Below are 19,938 nucleotides of genomic sequence, written 5' to 3' on the forward strand. Positions count from 1 at the left end.
CTTAAGGTTTTTTAGATTCAACTAGATGATAATTGAATTCCAAATACAATCAATGTTATCTCGTTTCTACTTTTTCCCTATCTTTCCCGCCAGTTAGGAAAAATCGTAAAAATTAAAATCCGAGGAATCGCACTTCGAGCGATCCAGCCGCTCGTATACCTGCTCGACGCTTGCTCACAATTTCTTTGTAACTCCGAAAATATTTTAAATTTGCTTCTCAAACTTTGAGGTCACATGTTTGGATCATTTGGGAAGACATTTATGCAAAAAACAAAAAATGATCTTTTGAAGCCTCTAAAGCAGGCTCCCTCCTTAATTTGTTTGAATTTTTAAACATAATTCACTATATACATGACTCTGAATTTTACCTAATATCTCTTTTAAAAATACACCACAATTAGTCACCTTTACAATCAACGGTTCACCATTAAACAACAACAATAATTAGAAATTCAGCAATACTCAGAATTCCTCTACCTCCACCTATCTCGTGAACTATTTACAGACCGCATTGAACTTTGAATCCAAGCTTGCAAATATTATTGCACCAGTCAACCAAAGGTATCCACAGGCTCGAGGGTAATCTCTTAAGTTTTGTGCTTCATAATGCAAAATAATAATGAACAAGCCCCTACTGTTTTGCAAAATAATCTCCTTCAAAGCCAATACTCTTCTGCATTCGCTTGAACTAATTTTAAAAGCACTTTTGCTACTTAGAAGTGGATACTCTCACAAACGAGCTTCAAGTTTAACGGCTTTCATAGCTTCTTCAAACAATGAAAAATATTGATTTCGCAAATTGTTTTTGATGTGTGGTAACAAAAACAAATCGTTAGTTGCCAAATCAGGGCCGTAAGGCGGATGACCTATTAATTTACACTGTTGAGCACTCAAACACTCTCTTGTGTGAAACGATATGTGAGAGCTCGCATTGCCTTGGTGAAATACGATTCGTCTTTGGCGGTTCCTTAATTTTATGAATACTTCTGGCAAACAAATGGCTGTGTACCAATCAGAATTGACTGTTTTAATTTTCTCTAGTGGTGTAGTTGCGATATGACCAGATTTTTCGATAAAACAGACACGAAGCGAACATTTGCTTTGCGGTTGGTTCTTCTTCCGCAAACTACTTTTGTTGGATTCAACTCGTTTTGGAACATCCTTACTGTCGACTGCTGTTCGCTTTCGGCTCAGATGTATAGATCCAAGACTCGTCATCTGTTACGATGCCTCATATTTGCCTTACATCAGCTGGTTGAATTTCTTCAGCATTTCTTTTACGAGGCCGTTTTTGAGTAATTGTCAAATTATGCGGTATTCAAAGAGAACAAATTTGCCGACCAAATGTGCCTGCAATATTGAATATATGCTCGCCTGATTAATGCCCGAGGATGCCTCTGTCTTGCGTTATCAATTGATGTACAACATTGATTGTTTCTGGGCAACAACCTTGTTTGGAAGGCCTTCACGAAATTCATTTTGCAAGGAACGACGGCCGCAATTGAACTCGTTGTAGCTAACTCGTCTCACAGTGGTTAAGTGTGGCATTTTAAAGCCATAAATCGAATTAAGTCGATCAATGCACTCCTATCTAGATAATCCACGTAGAAAATCGTGATAAACGATAGCACGAATATTTTCATGACTTGATTCCATCTGTTGGGCGAGATAAAATGTTCAACTCACTAGAGAAAGAAGAAATAAAGTTGGCAATAGAAAAATAGCAAACTTTTTGAATATCGAATTACAGCTCATTACAGTGATAGTTGAGATAAATATTTTGGAAATTGGATAAAAGCTTTCCTGACATTTTATGTGTTAAGATTAAATCTCCGCTCGTTCTTTTAACGGATGGGCAAAGAAAGTTCGGCTCAGACCTAATTTAGCTTTCTTCGTTTGTGGAATTACCATTTCAATCGCCTATACATGCTCTGCACCTCTCAATGGACTTATGAAATGGCAAATAAATATATCACTCTGCTTGCTAAATTCTAAAAAAATTGCTCGTTAGTTTTCTAAATTTTAAACAAATTGCTCGTTAGTTAATAAAATTTTTTATGAGTCTGTAGTTAATGGCGGTGACTTTATTAACTCACTTCAGTTTATGAAAAAATTAATTTTGAAAATATGCTTGATGCAAAGCTTCTTCCTTTTCTTCACCATCTTGAAAAAATTCATTTTGTTCAAAATAATTACGATTTTAATTTTTCTTTATAAATATGTGTATTTGTATTTATGTGTCCCTTTTTATAAATTAAATTATTGCATTGTATGTGCTTTACGACCTTTCTTCTTTACTGCAGAAAGAAAGATGAAAAACGAAAAGGAAAAGCATAAACCAGCTGGCAGTAGTGATTGTAATCGTGCAGCGTTGCGGAAGTGCAACAACAATAACATTATTATTGTATGCAGAAACTAAAAATAAGGAAATGCGAGAGCTGTAGAAAAAGTAAAAGAGCACTACGAAGGGCAGTGAGTGCACAAATGTAGTTGTTGGCGGTGAATCGGGGCGTTAAAGCCGCCAACAGAAATGAAGTTCCGTCGGGAATGCGGCAAATGCCATTTACTCATTAATGTAATGACTTTATCATGACTGTTTGCAATTCTGTTGGCTGTGCGGCAACACTGTTAAGAACAATGATAATGATTTTGTTAATGCAGTTGGCAATAACAAAAACAAAGTTTAATCAGAGAGGACAAGCCCAATGCAATTTGTTTATTTCCTCAGATTTTTTTTCTTTTATCCTGTTTTGCCTATACAGATTTTATTTCCGTCTTTGCGACCAAAGTGAAAGTTTTTGATTATAATTATTCGCTTAAAGCAAGCGTATCTTACTGAAAATGTTAAGAACGCAAAAACACTGTGCGACAAATCTTGACTAAAAACTTATAATTAGTAGGAAAGCTACAAAAAAAAAAAAGTGCGATACCCGAAACAAGTTCCCCGATGGGTTTTCGTAGTTAGTGCATATTATTACCTATCTAAGTGAGCTGCGTGACAACATCCGATAAAGCGACGCTTGGAGTGTTTGAGAGAAAGATTCTGCGTAAGATTTTTGAGCCTTTGCACGTTGGCAACGGTGAATATCGCAGGCGATGGAATAATGAGCTGTGTGAGCTTTACGTTTACATAGGCATAGCGCAGCGAATAAAGATCTAGCGGCTATGCTAGCTGGGTCATGCCACTCGAATGGGTAGAAACGCTGTGGCTCCGAAACTATCCGTTGCGGTACCAGCTGGTGGTAGCAGAGGAAGAGAAAGGCTTCCTCTACGTTGGACAGATCAGACGGAGAAGGACTTGGGGTATCCAACTGGCGCGGGTTGGCACGAGAAAGAAACGACTGGCGCGTTTTGTTAAATTCGGCCAAGTCGAAGCTGCTATCGTGCCAACTAAGAAGAAGAATAATTGAGCTGCCTTGAATTTCTTTCTCGTCTTGAACTTTCCTGTTTACCATTTCATTTGCATCGTTCTCTCTCAAAAGACTTACCAAATCTCGCAAGTGACTTATGAAATACTAAATCGAAATCATTAAGTACCAAGTCTCTTCCCACCAGATTCTCCGAGCCATAAGGTGCGATAAGCGATCAAATTGTGATTAGCCACACTATATTCATGTGCGCTTACAAACGTCACGGGCTGCCACACAGACTCGCAACTATTACTAACTATAATTAATTAATTTATTTTATTTAAAGATTATGTTCATGGAATGGCGGTTTAGTTATTTCACATTTCCGCTTTAACTTTATTAAAAATTGTTACTTTTATAGGTGTAAAATATGAAAAATTTTCCATGATACGTGAAAGAAATAGTGTATGTATGTGTGTGTATAACATCTTGGCAGTTTCTTTTGCTTTCCCCTGCTCCACCTCTTCACAAAAAAATAATTCCTTTTTATGTTGTTTACATATTCTCGTGACAAGACGTCGCAGCGAATTCAGTCATACAAGATTTCTGACAGATTGCAACAAAAATACTTAACAAGAATAGCTCATATTTATTTATACAATTCTCTCAGCGGCAATTTAAAAGTTTGCTTAGAAAACGAAACATCAGAAGACTAAATATTTAATGTCCTATTAAACTATTTCATTGTGTTGCGTGTATTTTAAGAGCTTTAGTGATAAAACAAAATAGAAATATTGTTGGAATTTTTTTTATTAATAGGACTATGAATAAGTTCGTGCGGTTTTTTTTCGAAATTTGAAACTTTATTGACGTAAAATGGTTACAAATTTAATATTCAAAATATTGTCCATCGCTTACTACTACTTTTTCCCATCTTTCTGGCAATTCACGGATTCCCTTTGTGAAAAATTCGGTCGGTTTTGCCGCAATCCACGAATCGATCCATTTTTTGACTTCATCGTAATTACGGAAGTGCTGGTCAGCCAGGCCATGTTGCATCGATCGGAAGAGATAGTAATCGGATGGCGCAAGGTCTGGACTATACGGCGGGTGGGGTAGGACATCCCATTTGAGCGTTTCTAAGTATGTTTTGACCACTTGTGCGACATGTGGCCGAGCATTGTCATGTTGCAAAATAACTTTGTCGTGTCTATCGGCGTATTGCGGCCGTTTTTCTCGCAGTGCTCGGCTCAAACGCATCAATTGTCGTCGGTAGACATCCCCCGTAATCGTTTCATTCGGTTTCAGTAGCTCATAATACACAACACCCAGCTGGTCCCACCAGATACACAGCATAACCTTCAGGCCATGAATATTCTGCGCCGACGTCGATGTTGAAGCATGGCCAGGGTATCCATACGTTGCCCGACGTTTTGGATTGTCGTAATGGACCCACTTTTCATCGCCAGTCACAATTCGATGCAAAAAACCCTTTCTTTTGTGCCGTTGAAGCAGTTGTTCGCATGCCATAAAACGGCGTTCAACGTCTCTTGGCTTCAATTCATACGGCACCCAATGGCCTACCTTTCGGATCATTCCCATGGCTTTTAAACGTTTGGAAATGGTTGATTGATCAACTCCCAAAGTTTTTGCAACCTCTTCTTGCGTTTGAGCCGGATCTTGATCGAGCAATTCCTCCAATTCGGTATCCATGAACTTTGGCGGCGCACCCTCGCGTTCTTCGTCTTCCAAGCCAAAATCACCACTTTTAAAGCGTGCAAACCACTTCTGGCACGTTCGCTCAGATAGAGCATGCTCACCATAAACTTCCACCAAGATACGATGACTTTCGGCTGCTTTTTTCTTCATATTAAAATAATGAAGAAGAATTCCCCGCAAAAACACATTATTTGGCACGAAATTCGACATTTTCAAGTGTGGTAAAAATATTGTTGTTTACGCTTCAAATAAAAAACTTATACTGACGTTTGTGCCTTACGACAGTAGCTCTCCAATGAATGTTTGGAAATGTGGATCGATGGAATAATAATCAAGTTACGCCATCTGTTGTAAAACCGCACGAACTTATAAATAGACCTATTATTATCTGGTTATATAATTACGGCACTTATTTTTTTGAATATAAAAGAATAAGTATACGAGGTGTGTTCAAACAGTATCGCGAGTCTTGTGTTTTATCAAAAATTATTTACTTATTCATTAATATCTATTTTGTCTCCTTCAAAGTAGTCCCCATGAGATATTATGCACTTGTGCCAACGTTTTGCCCAAAATCATTTTTTTTATCTTGTTCAGCTCCTCCTTCGATGCCGTCTTTATCTCGTCAATCGCAGCGTAGCGTCGTCCTTTCATGGGCCTCTAACATTTCGGGAACAAGAAAAAGTTACAGGGGGCCAGATCTGGGTTATACGGTGGCTGTGGCATCATTAGTGGGTTGTTTTTGGCCAAAAAGTCGCGCACAAGCAACGATGTGTGAGTAGGGGCGTTATCGTGATACAAGAGCCAATTTTTGTTCTTCCACAAATCCGGGCGTTTCTGGCGGATTCCTCCAAGTAGGTTATATTCCTTATTGACCGTTTTACCCTGAGGCATCATGAGTTCGATGCACAACGCTCCTGCAAACGAAGAAATCGGTAAGCAAAATTTTTACATTCGACCGAACTTTTTTTGGTATTGGTTCGTGCGCCAGCTCCTATTGAGATAATTGAGCTTTGGTTTCCACGTCATAACCATAAACCCACGATTCGTCACCAGTTAAGACCCTCTGGAGCAAATTTGTGTCATCGCGGACAGAGTCCAACATCCGATTAGCAATGCTCATCCGATGCTGCTTTTGGTCGAAGTTGAGCAGTTTTGGTACGAATTTTGCGGCAACCCGTCTAATGCCCAAATCATTGAAAAAAATCAAATGGATTGAGCCAATTGATATGTCTAGGTCCTCAACAACTCCTCTAACGGTGATTCGACGATTGGCCAATACCATTTTCTTCTCTTCATCAGTTTTTTCGTCTGTTGTGGAAGTGCTCGGGCGTCCGGCACCGGCACGCTTTTCGTCATTCACATCTGCTCGTTCACATCTTTGACACAGTCAACATTCGGAATGCTTCCGCGCACAAAATTTCATACAGGTTCTTTGATCAATTTTTTTAAATAGGTAAAAATCGAAGACGAGCCGAAAGACGTGTAAGCAAAGCAGCTGTCAACAATGAACTGAACATTAAAAATGGCCGAACTCGTCAGCATGAGTGAGAGATATGAGTCCGAACATATCGCCACAAAAAAACGAAATTCGAATATACGTAATATGCGAAAATTCAAAATTTGCTATACTTTTTGAACACACCTCGTATGGATAAATAATTAAATATCTTTGTACACCCCATCCCAACAAAAAAATCAGACGTTAATTTCCGATAGCCAATGAATATCGCAATAATGTTTAGTCTTATTTTGTTTTGTAATATATTCTACAGTGGAATTTGCCATCCTAAATTACTTATATAGGGTGGACCACGTAAAATTTGCTTTTTGAATCGGCTATAGGAAAAACTAATCAATATTTTTTCAAAATTTTTTTTTTATTTTGAAGATTGAACATTGTCATTTATGAATGAAAAATAATATCGTTCAAATGACTGCCACGACTGGTTTTACGGTAGGCCATTCGATCAACCCAATTTTTAAGCACATTTACGATTGTTTGGGCTCCAATTTCATGAATGGCAACTTGTGTGTTTTAAAGCATCAATCGTCTCTGGATGGTTCGCATAGCATTTGTCCTTAACGGCTCCCCACAAAAATAGTCCAACGGACTTAAATCACAGCTCCGAGGCGGCCAATTGATATCGGAATTTCGGCTGATTATTCGGTTTTCAAAAACGGCAGCCAAAAGTTCGAGTGTAACTTTGGCAGTGTGACAAGTAGCACCGACCTGTTGAAACCAAATTTCGTCCATGTCATCCTCTTCAATTTTTGGAAACAGCTCGTTGAGCATGTCACGGTAACGCTCGCCATTTACTGTATCCGCGGCTCCTCGCTCATTTTCGAAAAAAAAATGGCCCGATGATGCCGCCAGACCAAAAACCGCACCAAACCGTGACTCGTTGTGGATGCATTTGCTTCTCTACAGTAACGTGTGGATTTTCTGAGCCCCAAATCCGACATGTTTGCTTATTGACGTAGCCACCGATGTGAAAATCAGAAAAGAAGAAGAAGACTCACCACTTTGGAAATAGTGTTTCAATGTTTCCCAATTTTGTTCAAGCGTATAGCGACCCATTTCGTAAATGTCAAAGCTTTAAGTAAATTATGAACACATTTTACAGGTCGTTTGTGTTACCATTCTCAAAAAAATAGGTGGTTCAAAAAGCAAACGCTATATGGCCCGCCCGTTAGTATAAACTTCCCATGTGTCAAAATATTACTCATACGCCATGCCATCGTATAATATTATATAATATAAGGGGACAAGCTGCTTAGTTGTTGTAAATGCGACTTCCTATGTGTAATTTAGTATTAGGTAATATCCTCGGTGTAATAAAAATTACGTTTTTATAAATAGTTAATATATTTGCTCAGTGTATTACTACGTAATTATAAATAAACGAAAGTAGTATGGGCAAGCATAAGAATGGAAACTATAAACTTTTCAACTCTTAAATATGTAAAAAAAAGGAAGTATTTAAAGAAAAACTACAAAAAGAAGTTCAAAGCTATTTAAAAATGCATGCTATTATCCCAGATTCTAGCAATTTTAATATTTTACCAGATGTGCTGTCTGGTCGATCTCTTAAGTCTTGTAGTTCGCGCAAAGCTTTGATTTCATCAAGAGACGAGCGTCCATTTGCTATTTGTTGTTGAGTCATTCCAAGCATTTACATTTTTAAAAGGCATTGTTTTAAAATTATGGGATTAAATGTGGAAACGTTTATATACATGGTTAGGTATTAGAACTGGCAAAAATTTTGTGGAAACAAAAAAAAAAAAATAGAAATAAATGACTTAGTAATGGATTTGATTGGCATTGGATTAAACGCAGTACTTTTTTAACAAAACATTGTTCAATGAGTGAAATAAAAATAGTAGTAATTGTACGTAAGTTACACCATTTAGGCCCTTCGGTTTTACAGCTTCTTTTACGTTAAGCAAAGCAGTTAGTTACATTACTTCAATATATATATGCAAAACTTTACTGTGTGTTTATGACTATTACTGAGTTTGCAACCTGAAGTAACTTTTAATAGCTATCTAAATGAAATAAATGATAAAAATAAAAACGCGAAAAATAATAACATACCCGGCCGTCCATAGTAAGACGCATCGCCGTAGTAACTGCGCGAATCCATGCCAGGCTCACCTTTCGGGCCGGTTATAGACAAACCGGGCATGCCTGGTTGACCAGGTGGCCCAGGCGGTCCTGGTGGTCCAGGCATTGGTATATATTGTACACCTTCACCGGCTGCTGCTGGTAGTCCAGGCGGACCAGGTAGACCATCACGCCCATCCTGACCTCGATCCCCTTTGTCGCCTTTTGGCTGTGAGGAAATGAAAGAAAATAAAGTAAACGAAGAAAACGAGAATTAGAGGACATTATATTTTAATTATTTTACTTAAGTATTTGTGCACGCAATGCAGAACAGATTATTTTCATATTTTTTGTATATCTTGTAGTTTTGTGTCATGTCTATCATGACAACAAAGAGAAATATTTAATACACTTATAGACGCGCAAAATTTCATCCTACTTAGAGAAATTAAGTTTCAACAGACGTCTCCATACTTCTGAAGCACAAACTAAATATTTATGTCTAGGCGTATGCATGTATTTGTTGGTACAATATCTCAATTTGCTATGGTCTTTACTGCAAGTCTAAGAGTCTGCTTGTACGTATGTCTGTTAATAATGATGGCACTTTTATGAAGATTATTTTATGGAGTGACGCACTTTTGCTGTCGTTTGCACTATGTTATTGCTAATGTTGCAAACATTGCTTTGTTTGCTGCTTTAATATGCTTCCGCTTTCAGTTTGACACTGCGTTGTTGGTTTTTTGATATGCGCACAAACTTGTATAGAAATATGTATGCATGTTGATTGCTACATTTGCACAGACTTTAAATGGCCAACATCTGCGTAGAGCTGCCGGCGTAGATATGTACAAGTAAGTACACATACATACATACGCTATCAACATTGCTTGTTACATACTAATTGACAATAATAATGGGCCAAGTTTGTGGCACTATTGTGACCCAGAGTGTCGTTGTCTACTGAAAGCGTACAATATGGGCCATTATCGTCAAGAATTTCATCATCATTCGCACTACGGACAGCTTAAACGTTCTATTCACAATGTTGCAATTTGAGTGCGCCAGCAACATCAACAAACTAACCAACCGAGCAATAATGTACTTGTAGAGAATTAGAGTCACAGCAGCCTCACTCGCCCCGTCTTTGGCTCTGTTTGCGCGGTAAGTAACTACTGAGTAATTTGAAACTTTACCATAAATTATCAAGCGATCCGTTGTGGTTATTATTTTTTGATGAAGTTGTACGATTTATTGGTGTCGCTCTATGTACTCGCACGTTAAATGTTGATCGTTCGTAGCATGACGTTGTAGTTTTTTTGTTATAATACTTATGCACAGCAATATACTAATTTTGTTCTCAAAACGATTGGATGCAACAACACAAGCAAATCTAGATAGATATCGATAAATATATATACCAAAATTCTCAAAACGATGGGAGGAGTCAACTTAGTGATGCTCACCCATTCATTATACAGGTCCGACACTCGAAGTGTGACCAATTAAAACGGCCATAAATTTAGTTTGGAAAATTACTTTTATTCAATTTAAAGTAAAAAATGTGTGAAAATAATACAAGATTAAGAATCTATTTACTTTTGCTCGATATAACCACCTTTTGCATCTACTAGGATCTTGAAATGGTCCAGTAACGAATTGCAAACTGCGCGAAAGTGAAGTATTTTGGTCCACTCGCGGACAATGACTTTGTTCAGCGCCTCGAGACTGTTGAATATTTTAGTTCAGATCTTGCTGTCCAAAATGGCTGAAGGAGAATAATCCATCGGATTCGCGTCTGGGGTGTTTAAGAGGCATTGTGTGGACGTTATGAAGTTCGGAACGTTGTTTTTTAGCCATTCTTTGTTCACTTGAGCTTTGGGAGACGGTGCCGAGTCCTGTTGAAACGTCCATAGTCAGCCATTGAAATGTTGGCTGCCCACGGCTTCAAAACAACCTCCAGAATACTTTCCTCTTAATATTTCGCATTTACTTTGACGTCAGGCCCGATGAGAACGATTGGAGAGCGCCCATCTGCGGTTATAGCGGCTCAAACCATCACCGGTGGCGGGTGCTGCATTCTGGTGTCCAATCGATGACTCAAACTCTCGTATGTATCATCGTATCGTCGGTCAAATAAACCCTATCGTTTTGGTAGTTTACGAATTGCTCAATTTGAAAAATTTTCTCGTCAGAAAACACAATGGTTGGAAATTTACCGCTTTCGGCCAAGTGAAGCAACTTCTTCGCTTTGTCAAGTCTGACTTCTTGCTGCTTTAATGTGAGATCATGTGACTTTTGGATTTTGTAAGACTTGACTTTGAGATAATTTTTCAGTATGTAGCGCAATCGCTTCTTCACGTTTTGAACCATTTCACGTGACATGGCAGTCTTTTGATGACCACCTCCATGACGTTTCGCAATGCTACCAGTATCATTGGAACGAGTAATGATGCGATAAATAAAAACTTTATTTGCAATTGTAATCACTTGGTACACGTGTTGCTCTTCACCTCATCAAAATCGGATACAAGTATTGCTGATATAATATAAGATAAAAATCCCGGGCTGCCACTGGTTTTATTGTATTCATCTCCTGCATCTACTAACCTCAAAAAGAGAGCTGTTGTAATTTCATGATATTCCTTATGGACGATGCGTTATTATGTTAAAAGTGACGTTAATGTAGTTATTTTACACTGCTCCATGGTGGGGGAAAATACCATTCAAGCGAATGAATGGATTGAAAAGTGACATGGGGAATCCGCTCCATCTGAAACAGCTATAAAAAAATGGTTTGCTGACTTCAAACGTGGTCGCAGAGACACCGATGATACACAACGCCGTGGTATGTCCAAATGAGACACCAGAAAATATCAAAAAAAAAAAAAAACAATACACGAAATCGTTTTGAGTGAACGAAAAGTGAAGTTGTGTGAGTTAACTGACATCGTAAAGATATCAAAAAAACGTGTTGGCTTTATATTGCATGATCATTTGACCGTGAGAAAGTCTGTTCGAAGTGGGTGCTCACTTTAAAGACAATGTACAGTACCACAAGTCAATCAAAACAACGACAAAACCACATGAACTGAACTTTGAATTGCTCAGCGACTGCTGACTATTAGTAGACCTAAAAAAATGTTCGGCGGTAAGAAATTTCGCTCAAATGAAGAAGTTATCGCTGAAACTGAGGCCTATTTTAAGGCAAAAGTTAAGTCGTTCTACAAAAGTGGTATTGAAATGCTTTGCTTTTGATGGGAAGCAACTAATTTTGAACAAAACAAAAGTGTTTTCTTTGTTAGGCCCGGGACTTTTCCGCTCATGTTTTATATAAGCTATTTCTGTGTTTAACTTTTAAATTTATGTAATTTCGCTTCATTTAAAACGGAGAGATCCGGTTTGTTGCTATTTTCAAATTACCGTTATAAGGTGGGCGATTGACCGATTTCCAACGATTTCAATACCAACCTGCCTTGAAAGAAAATTAAAACTTGCATCAAGCGTTACTGAAATCCATAAGTTTTTGCTCGATCTATCGTAGGTATGGATTGATGGACAGATTAATGGACGAAAGATCGAGTCCTTTTATCATTCCGAACATTTTGGTATATATAAGTATATATCTCCATATATCTATCTCGATGTCTTTATGCTGTTATATACATCCGTTATACAAGCAAAATTGTAGTACTCCTGTGCGCAAAAGTACGCGCGGCAAACATCAACTTTAAGTTTATGAATAATAAAGCTAGAAAGCTGCAGTTAAATACGCACAAGATAAAATAAGTTAATCTAATAGTTGTAGTACTTCCTAACGCTATCTTTAACTGCACCAATTTGTGTAGATCAACAAACGCTTACAAAAGTAAAACCAATCGAAATTTCAAAAGCATTGGAATAAGTAAACAAAGATGACGGAGAAACGTAATAATAAAAAGAGTTGAGTACATAAAATTACATTTCCAGGGCTTCACTGGTGAGTATGATTGTGCGGCAAAGGTAAAATGCCAACAGCAGCAACTAAAGTAATCCCTTTAACGGCTGCTCGTCTTTGAGTTGCTCAAGAAAAGCGTGCAATGAAGCAAAATTTATTGCTGACTCAGATATTTAAGTGCATAAAAGTAACATAAAGCATCAGAATTTTATTCGCTGGCTGAGACGTTAGAGGGGTGAAATTTTAATTTGGAACACTGTAAGTGGCGCCTTGCGAAAGGTGTAGTGAAGTATGGTAGGCATGCGGCGGTAAAGGGATAAGTAACAAAAGTGAAAAGCTACTTCAGTTGCACTAATTAATGTTATGCATTTGCTTGCCAACGTTGTCACTTTTGCCGCCATTGAGGCTCCCTTCAGTAAAAGTAAATCTATACGTATACAGCTCACTGCATTTAATAGCGCAGCGCGCAAACTTTCAGTGAGATGGCGGCAATGGAAAAGGCTGGGCACGCTGATATGCATATATATAAATAAAGGTAGCTCCAAATTATCCAATTGTTGGGTTGTGTTTTAAATCGCCTTTTTAGTTTCACATATAAAAGCTTGCAGGAAAGAAAAGCTACACCGTGGTCGAACTGCACGATTTTATATGGTGCGTGTACGTGTTTTTAATGAATGGTACGGCTAAAAAAATGAAATTTTAGAATCAAAAAATAGTGTTTGTTTTTCTTTCGCATTATTTAGTTAGCTAAAGATACTTTGTTAGGTGTTGGCCAGGCCATAAGACTACCTGTATGAAAATATTTTCCAAGATCGGAGGTTTGCCATTGCACGCCGTGGCACATAGAGCACAAGCTCAACCGCATAGTAGTAGCACACATTTTCCGCTTATTGATTATTTATATACAAATTCAGTTTGTTGATCATTACACAAACCCTGCTAATAGCTGACCCACGAAACTTTGTATATAATTTCAAATATTGTACATAAAGAAAGAGGGTGGATGATATGCAGTATGTTCTGCTAAATATGCCCAGATCTATTTTGGATAGGTAAGAAACTTAGCAACTACAATAACCACAACTCAAGTGAATAATTATCCCGCTGTCATTGTGAGGTAACGCGTGATATCGAATTAAGTAACGGTACTCGATTATTAGGAGCTTAGAAAAAAATTAATTTAGTACGGCGGCCCTCGTTGCTGAATGGGTTGATGTGTGACTACCATTCTGAAGTGAACGGGCTTGAAATCCTGTGCACCCGATCATAGAAATTTTTTTTTTATAATATCGGTCGTACCTTGGCAGAAAATGGCAAGTGATTTTTCCAATGAAGAAGCCCCTCATAAAAACTATCTGCCGTTGGGAGATGGCATGAAACTGTAGATGTTTTGCATTTTAAAGTTTAGCCATCTGTTTATTTCTATCTAGGGTTAATTTTAATATAATTTCAAACAACCTTTAAAAGAGACGTGGCAATTTGCAAAAATGTAGTACAATCATCCAAAGCTAACCAATCGATTGAAATATTTCTTCTTTGTGTTAAACTTTGAAATTTGCTTTGCTTCTATTCTACATCAATAAAATTAGTTAGCAATGTTTTAATATAACAAAAATTTTTGAAACAAAAGCGACAATTCTTAATAAAAAATAAGAGAAAACTGGGTTTCAACATCAAAGGAAGTGCAATAATAAAAACATTTTTTATGCATGCACATCATATGTGAATTGTGTGTGAAGAAAAACAGTTGCAAAACTATAATAAAATACAAACAAGAATAAGAGGAAGGAAATCTTTATTTTGACCTTCATGCTTTCTATTACTTGTCTGTTTGCATACTGCAGCTGTTTAGTTCACAAGTGCCAAATATGATTGACAAATAATATAGTACGATTGGAAAAAATTATAAACCGTCCTATGGTATGATTATTTGTGCGCCACCTTGTACATGTAAAAATATTTTTTTTATTATCTTTTTTATTATTTTTACAAATTATTGAAATTAATGTAAATCAAACTTATGCACCATTGTTTGCTTTTCTTCAATCAAATATACTTAATTCATAAAAGCTTGTGGTTCTTTATTACTTTGGTCAATAAAAGTGTTCGGCTCGTTTCAATTAGGTCGGGCCATTAAAATCGCTACTCGGTCGCTGCAGTGCAGAGAGTTTGGCGGATAGGAGGATGAGCGATATTAAAATCTTCAGAGAAGGCGAACAACTTGCCGCATATTCATAGTTCCGCATTAAGTTAAACTAGGACTAAATATTTGGAACTGGGTTTATTTTCTTTACTAGTATAGTTAAGGTAATTGTCCCCTGGAGTCACGAGTTACATGCTCCATCCGATCAGTCTAAGTTTTGACTAGTTTTTCCAGTAAATCTGGCGTCACTGGTGAATTGAATATTGCAATAAATCGATTCTTATGTACGTTGATTGACAAGTTGCAGCGTCTTGTCGTCGATGTTTAGTTGATTTATTTGTGGAAAGAAAAATTTTGTCAACATGGCTAAATAGCGCTCACCATACACAAGGCAGCTCCTTTTTTATTTTGAGAGAAATAAGGGCCGGTTATGTGGCCTGCGTGTAAGCCATACCTCAAAGGCGACAAAGTTCTCCATGATATTGGTTAATTTGATTTATGAAATAGATTTTTTTTCAAAGTAAATTAAAGGATTTAAGATGACTTGCCACACTTAACTGAACAGAAATGTTGACTCAGTTTGTTATTCTTGGCTGTTAAATCATAGTTATCGATATCGATGGTTCTCATGCAGCTAAAAAATAGACGATACTATGTTTTAATAAGATCCAGGTTTGATATAAATCTGCTATATTCTAGAGCCATCTGAAAAATCTATGTTTATATATTTACATTCAAATATTTTTGTTTTACTGTTAGCGTTGAAAACTTAAAACGGCAGAAGAGGAAAAGTAAATTTCAAATAAAGTTATGTATTTTATAATTCGCGTTTACAATAAAAGCGACGTGACATATTGCGAAAAATGGTCTATTGTCATTTTGCTATTTATTAATTCTTTTTTTAATTTTTTATAAAAATAAAGTTTATAAAACATCGAAAACCATACATGCAAAGTTTCACACTTTACATGAAATTAAAAAAAAAAAGTTAAAAAAAATGTATATATATTGTAGGTATATGGTGTGCACTAATCCTCAAAAAGAATCCTTTGAACTCCTAGGTTTTTAACTTTTTTTTATATATGTGTATAACTACAAGTGTTTTATTATTTGTTTATAAGCAGCTGCCATTATATTTATAACCACTTCCACTCATAAACGTCCATAAACTCATGAAAGCCAGCATTCACCGGCTATTTGCATGTTTCCGTGCTGTACATACATACATATACACATATATGCACGTATATATAATATTATATTTCTGAGTGTGCGGGAATTTTACGTACTTTGGCCTAAGTGCGGCTCAACGTTTTTGCTGGTCAATGAATTCTACATTGTTGCGCCTTTTAACGCTTGCCTCAATTGCAATAATAGTAGAGGGTCTTTCAAAAGTTGTGCCTAGATTTTAGTAGTGAAACGGTTAGTTTTCTTTATTTTTTGTGCCATCTTTGACATTTTCCAAGTAGACAGATGTACACTTTTACACGACGCAATAAAATTATTGAAACTTATTATGAAAATAGACGATCTTTAAGAACAACACATCGCAAAAATCGGGATTTTAATGGTGGATATGATCATCCGAATGAATTAACAACTAAAAATTTGTGAAAAAGTTTCAAGAAACTAGTACTGTCGGAAATAGAAAAAGAGCTGTAAGACCAAAAACGGTAGCACATATTTTTGAGAATATTCTTGCTGTAGCGTCAAACGATGCTTTGCAATCTCCAGTATCCATATCTCGACGTTCTTAATACTTGGGCATTGATTAATCCGTTGTTTGGCGGCTTTTACCTGTGTGCGTGCTCATGATAGGCATTTAAATTATGTAATTTTTTACACAAAATTGTTAAGAGACGTTAAAAAAAGATTGGGAAACGTGAAAGATTCTTAATGCTTACTTGCTTTATTTTAAAACAACATCGAGATGCGTCTTTTGAAGGACCCTTTATTTAGTACAATACAAACGACAATAGCAACACTGGGCCCAAATTATTTATCTTTTTATTCTTATAGCTGTAGCAAAAAACACCAAATAGCCAATTCAACAAATTGTTTATAACAAAAAAAGTTGAGGGAAAAGTTTCGAGTATTTTTAATTTAAAAATTGGCACTTTTCCTGAAAAAAAAAAACAGCAGATCTCTCGCCCCATAGACTGAAGCGCTCTGAACTGAAATACCTTCGAGTATGTACAAAGAATAGTGCCCCTTACTTGGCACTTTAATTCAGTTGCAACTTGAACGCCTGCGGGTGGTTCATTTGTTGGTTGCACTTTGTGCTAGACAAATATTCGTTGTATTTTAGGAATGCATTGCGAGTAGAATGGGCTTGGCTACATTCGTTGGGGTCAAACATTAGCGCTAAAATCATTTATTAAGTTCGCTCTGTTTGCGCACATTGTTGCTGGGTTAGTTGTGCGCTCGCTTGCCGGCGACTCTTGAATGCTCCTCTGCTCATCTCTTTAGTGTAGTGGTTTGCTTACAGAGCAATATTTTATTTACGAATAAAGTTTGGCTTGCGAAATAGTGAAAATTGTATTTTGTGTGCACGCTTTTCTAGTCTAAGTGAGAACTCTCTTTGCTTAAATTAAAACAAAAAGTAGTGGATGATTATGATGATTATGTATTTAGGTAATGGAAAGCGAAAAAATTGCTCCCATTTCTGTAAGGATTTACTTGGATTCATTCACATCTGTGAGGATTCATTTGCAGTATGCGGATGTTTAAATCAAATGCTTATTTAAAACAACTAAAAAAAAAAATAAATAAATAAAAAGAATTTGTGAATATTGAATACTTTCGGTTTATTTGTGAATATTTCAAGATGCAAATATCTAATTTAATTTAGAACAAACAAAATTGTATCATTTGTGCGAAGATTTATTATATTCGTTATATGGCCCTGCGCGATATAAATAAAACGTTTTTCAGTAAGATCGCTTCAACTTTTTTTTGAATAAAACACAAACGGTTTGACTTTTTTAACTAATTTTTTTTTTATTGTCGAGTTTGAACATATGCATTTAAGTATGAAATTCGATTTCTTTTGCATGACCACCGCGTGCACGTTTTACGAAGTCCAATCGTTGAACCCAATTTTCGACCACTCTTTTGCATAAATCGGCCGAAATTCCAGCAATTTCGCGTTCAATATTGGCTCTGAGCTCACAAATCGTCGCCGGCTTGTTACTGTAGACCAATGACTTCACATAAACCCAAAGAAAATAGTCTAGAGGCGTCAAATCACACGAGCGCGGCGGCCATTCGACCGGTCCATTTCTGGAAATAATGCGCTCATCGAACTTACTCTTCAACAAATCAATTGTAGCGTGTGCTGTGTGGCTTGTGGCCCCTACCTGTTGAAACCACACGTCGTCTAAGTCCATACCATTCAATTGCGGCCAAAAATAATCGTTTATCATGTCGCGGTATCGGTTTCCATTCACAGTAACGTGGTGATCGTTCTCGTCAACGAAAAAATATGGGCCAACGGTGCCTCATGAATCACGTGTCGATTGCTTTCTGCCCAGTAACGCATATTTTGCTTGTTGACAAAGCCATTGAGCCAAAAGTGAGCTTAATCACTGAAGATGATTTTTTGGACCGTAATGCTCTTAAAGTAGCAGCAACAGAACGATTATTTTCATAAAAAATTTGCACGATTTGCAATCGTTGCTGAAGTGTGTAGCGTTCCATGATGAAATGTATACTAATGAAGTTTACAAATGACAAGCCAAAAATAAAAAATATTGCGTCGTTCGCCCTCACTATCGGAAAAAAGTTGAAGCGTACCTATTGAAAAACGCCTTATATACACATACGATCTCTAAATTACCACAATTTGGAAGCGTTGCTCTGGTATTAAACGATTCAGGGCTTACCAAACCTTACGAAACAGAAATATTACCACATTTTGTCATTCTCAGCTGTTGAACCAGTTGGTTGGGTTGGTGCGTGACTAAAATTTGGTAGTGCATGAGCCCGAAAACCCGGGCTCGACACACCAAATGATAGAAAAAGTTTTTTTTTAAAGCGATCGCTCCTCGGCAGACATGCCGCACCTCAGAGTAAATTTTTTCGATGAAAAAGCTCCTCATAAAAAACCATCTGCTTTTTGGAGACGGCATAAAACTGTAGGTTTTTTCCGTTTTAAAGTTTATTTATTTCCATTTTTTTCTATCTATGGTTAATTTTAATATAATTTGAAGGAGTCTTTCATCTAAAGCTTACCAATTGATTGAAATATTTCTTCTTTGTGTTAAACTTTGAAATTTGCTTTGCATCTATTCTACATCAATAAAATTAGTGAGCAATGTTTTAATATAACAAAAATTTTTGAAACAAAAGCGACAATTCTTAGTAAAAAATCTGCTTTTGTGTATGTTCGCTGTGTGCCAGATGTGCCGAGCTTTGTTCAGTGGGAATAAGCAGGCAAAGCAAAAATGAAAAAAATGTGTGATCACGCATTTGCCAATTAGCTTTGTTCCTTACTGTTTTTTCGTGCTTTGCGTTTGACGATGTCACGAAATTGTGATTTTTCATTTCTATTCTATTGATGTTGTTTTGCGTTTTAGTATTATTAGGAAAAACAATTTTCTAAAAATTTTGTCTGCTAATTTATTGTTGTGTTGCTACAGACAAACCCATTTTACCGCACTGAAAAGCAGTATGGTTGAATTAAATCGAATAGAAAAAAGAGACTTGCAGCACTTGGTTTCCAACATTTTCTGATGAAAATTTCAATCAAAAGCACTATTTTCACTTGTGTACGTATGTATGTAAGGGCGGGATTGAATACTACAAATTGTTGAGAAGGTGAACGCGTCCTTGAAAATGTCTCACCTTTGGCCGTATATGAATACACTGGAGATTTAAAAAATATATGGCAATTCTTTTTTTCGCAGAAGTGTAATGTACTTTTTGTTAACAATTTGCTGAAAATAGGTACCTGGCAGTTTCGAATGGTAAGTGGACACATTGGACTTAAAAATATATTATTGGTGCTTACATCCTTTTATCTTTGGTGTTTGGCCGAGCACCCGCTCTGATTTGTGGTGTGCTCCTTTATGCTTTTTTCGCAAAAATGAAGGGACTTAAAGTTTTATGCCGCCTGGGAAGGACAGATGTTTAGTTATGAGTGGTTCGGAAATTCGCGACTGCTTGCCGTTATTAGAAAAAA

General features: G+C 36.8%; 1 protein-coding gene across 3 annotated transcripts in view; it reads right to left on the minus strand.

The window, feature by feature from the left end:
• LOC128862199 (collagen alpha-2(IX) chain) overlaps positions 1-19,938 on the minus strand; it is a 386,091-nt gene that overhangs the window by 175,950 nt on the left and 190,203 nt on the right. For 2 of the 3 annotated variants that reach the window (XM_054100687.1, XM_054100685.1), the window contains exons 11-12: positions 8,728-8,905; positions 8,137-8,217 (exon numbers count right to left, since the gene is read on the minus strand). In XM_054100687.1, the coding sequence (XP_053956662.1) occupies positions 8,137-8,217; positions 8,728-8,905 (259 nt within the window). Of the gene's footprint in view, positions 1-8,136; positions 8,218-8,667; positions 8,906-19,938 lie in introns of all 3 variants that reach the window. The other variant, XM_054100686.1, reaches the window with a different exon arrangement.

Source organism: Anastrepha ludens, chromosome 4 (assembly GCF_028408465.1).
Source record: "Anastrepha ludens isolate Willacy chromosome 4, idAnaLude1.1, whole genome shotgun sequence".
Lineage (NCBI taxonomy): Eukaryota > Metazoa > Arthropoda > Insecta > Diptera > Tephritidae > Anastrepha > Anastrepha ludens.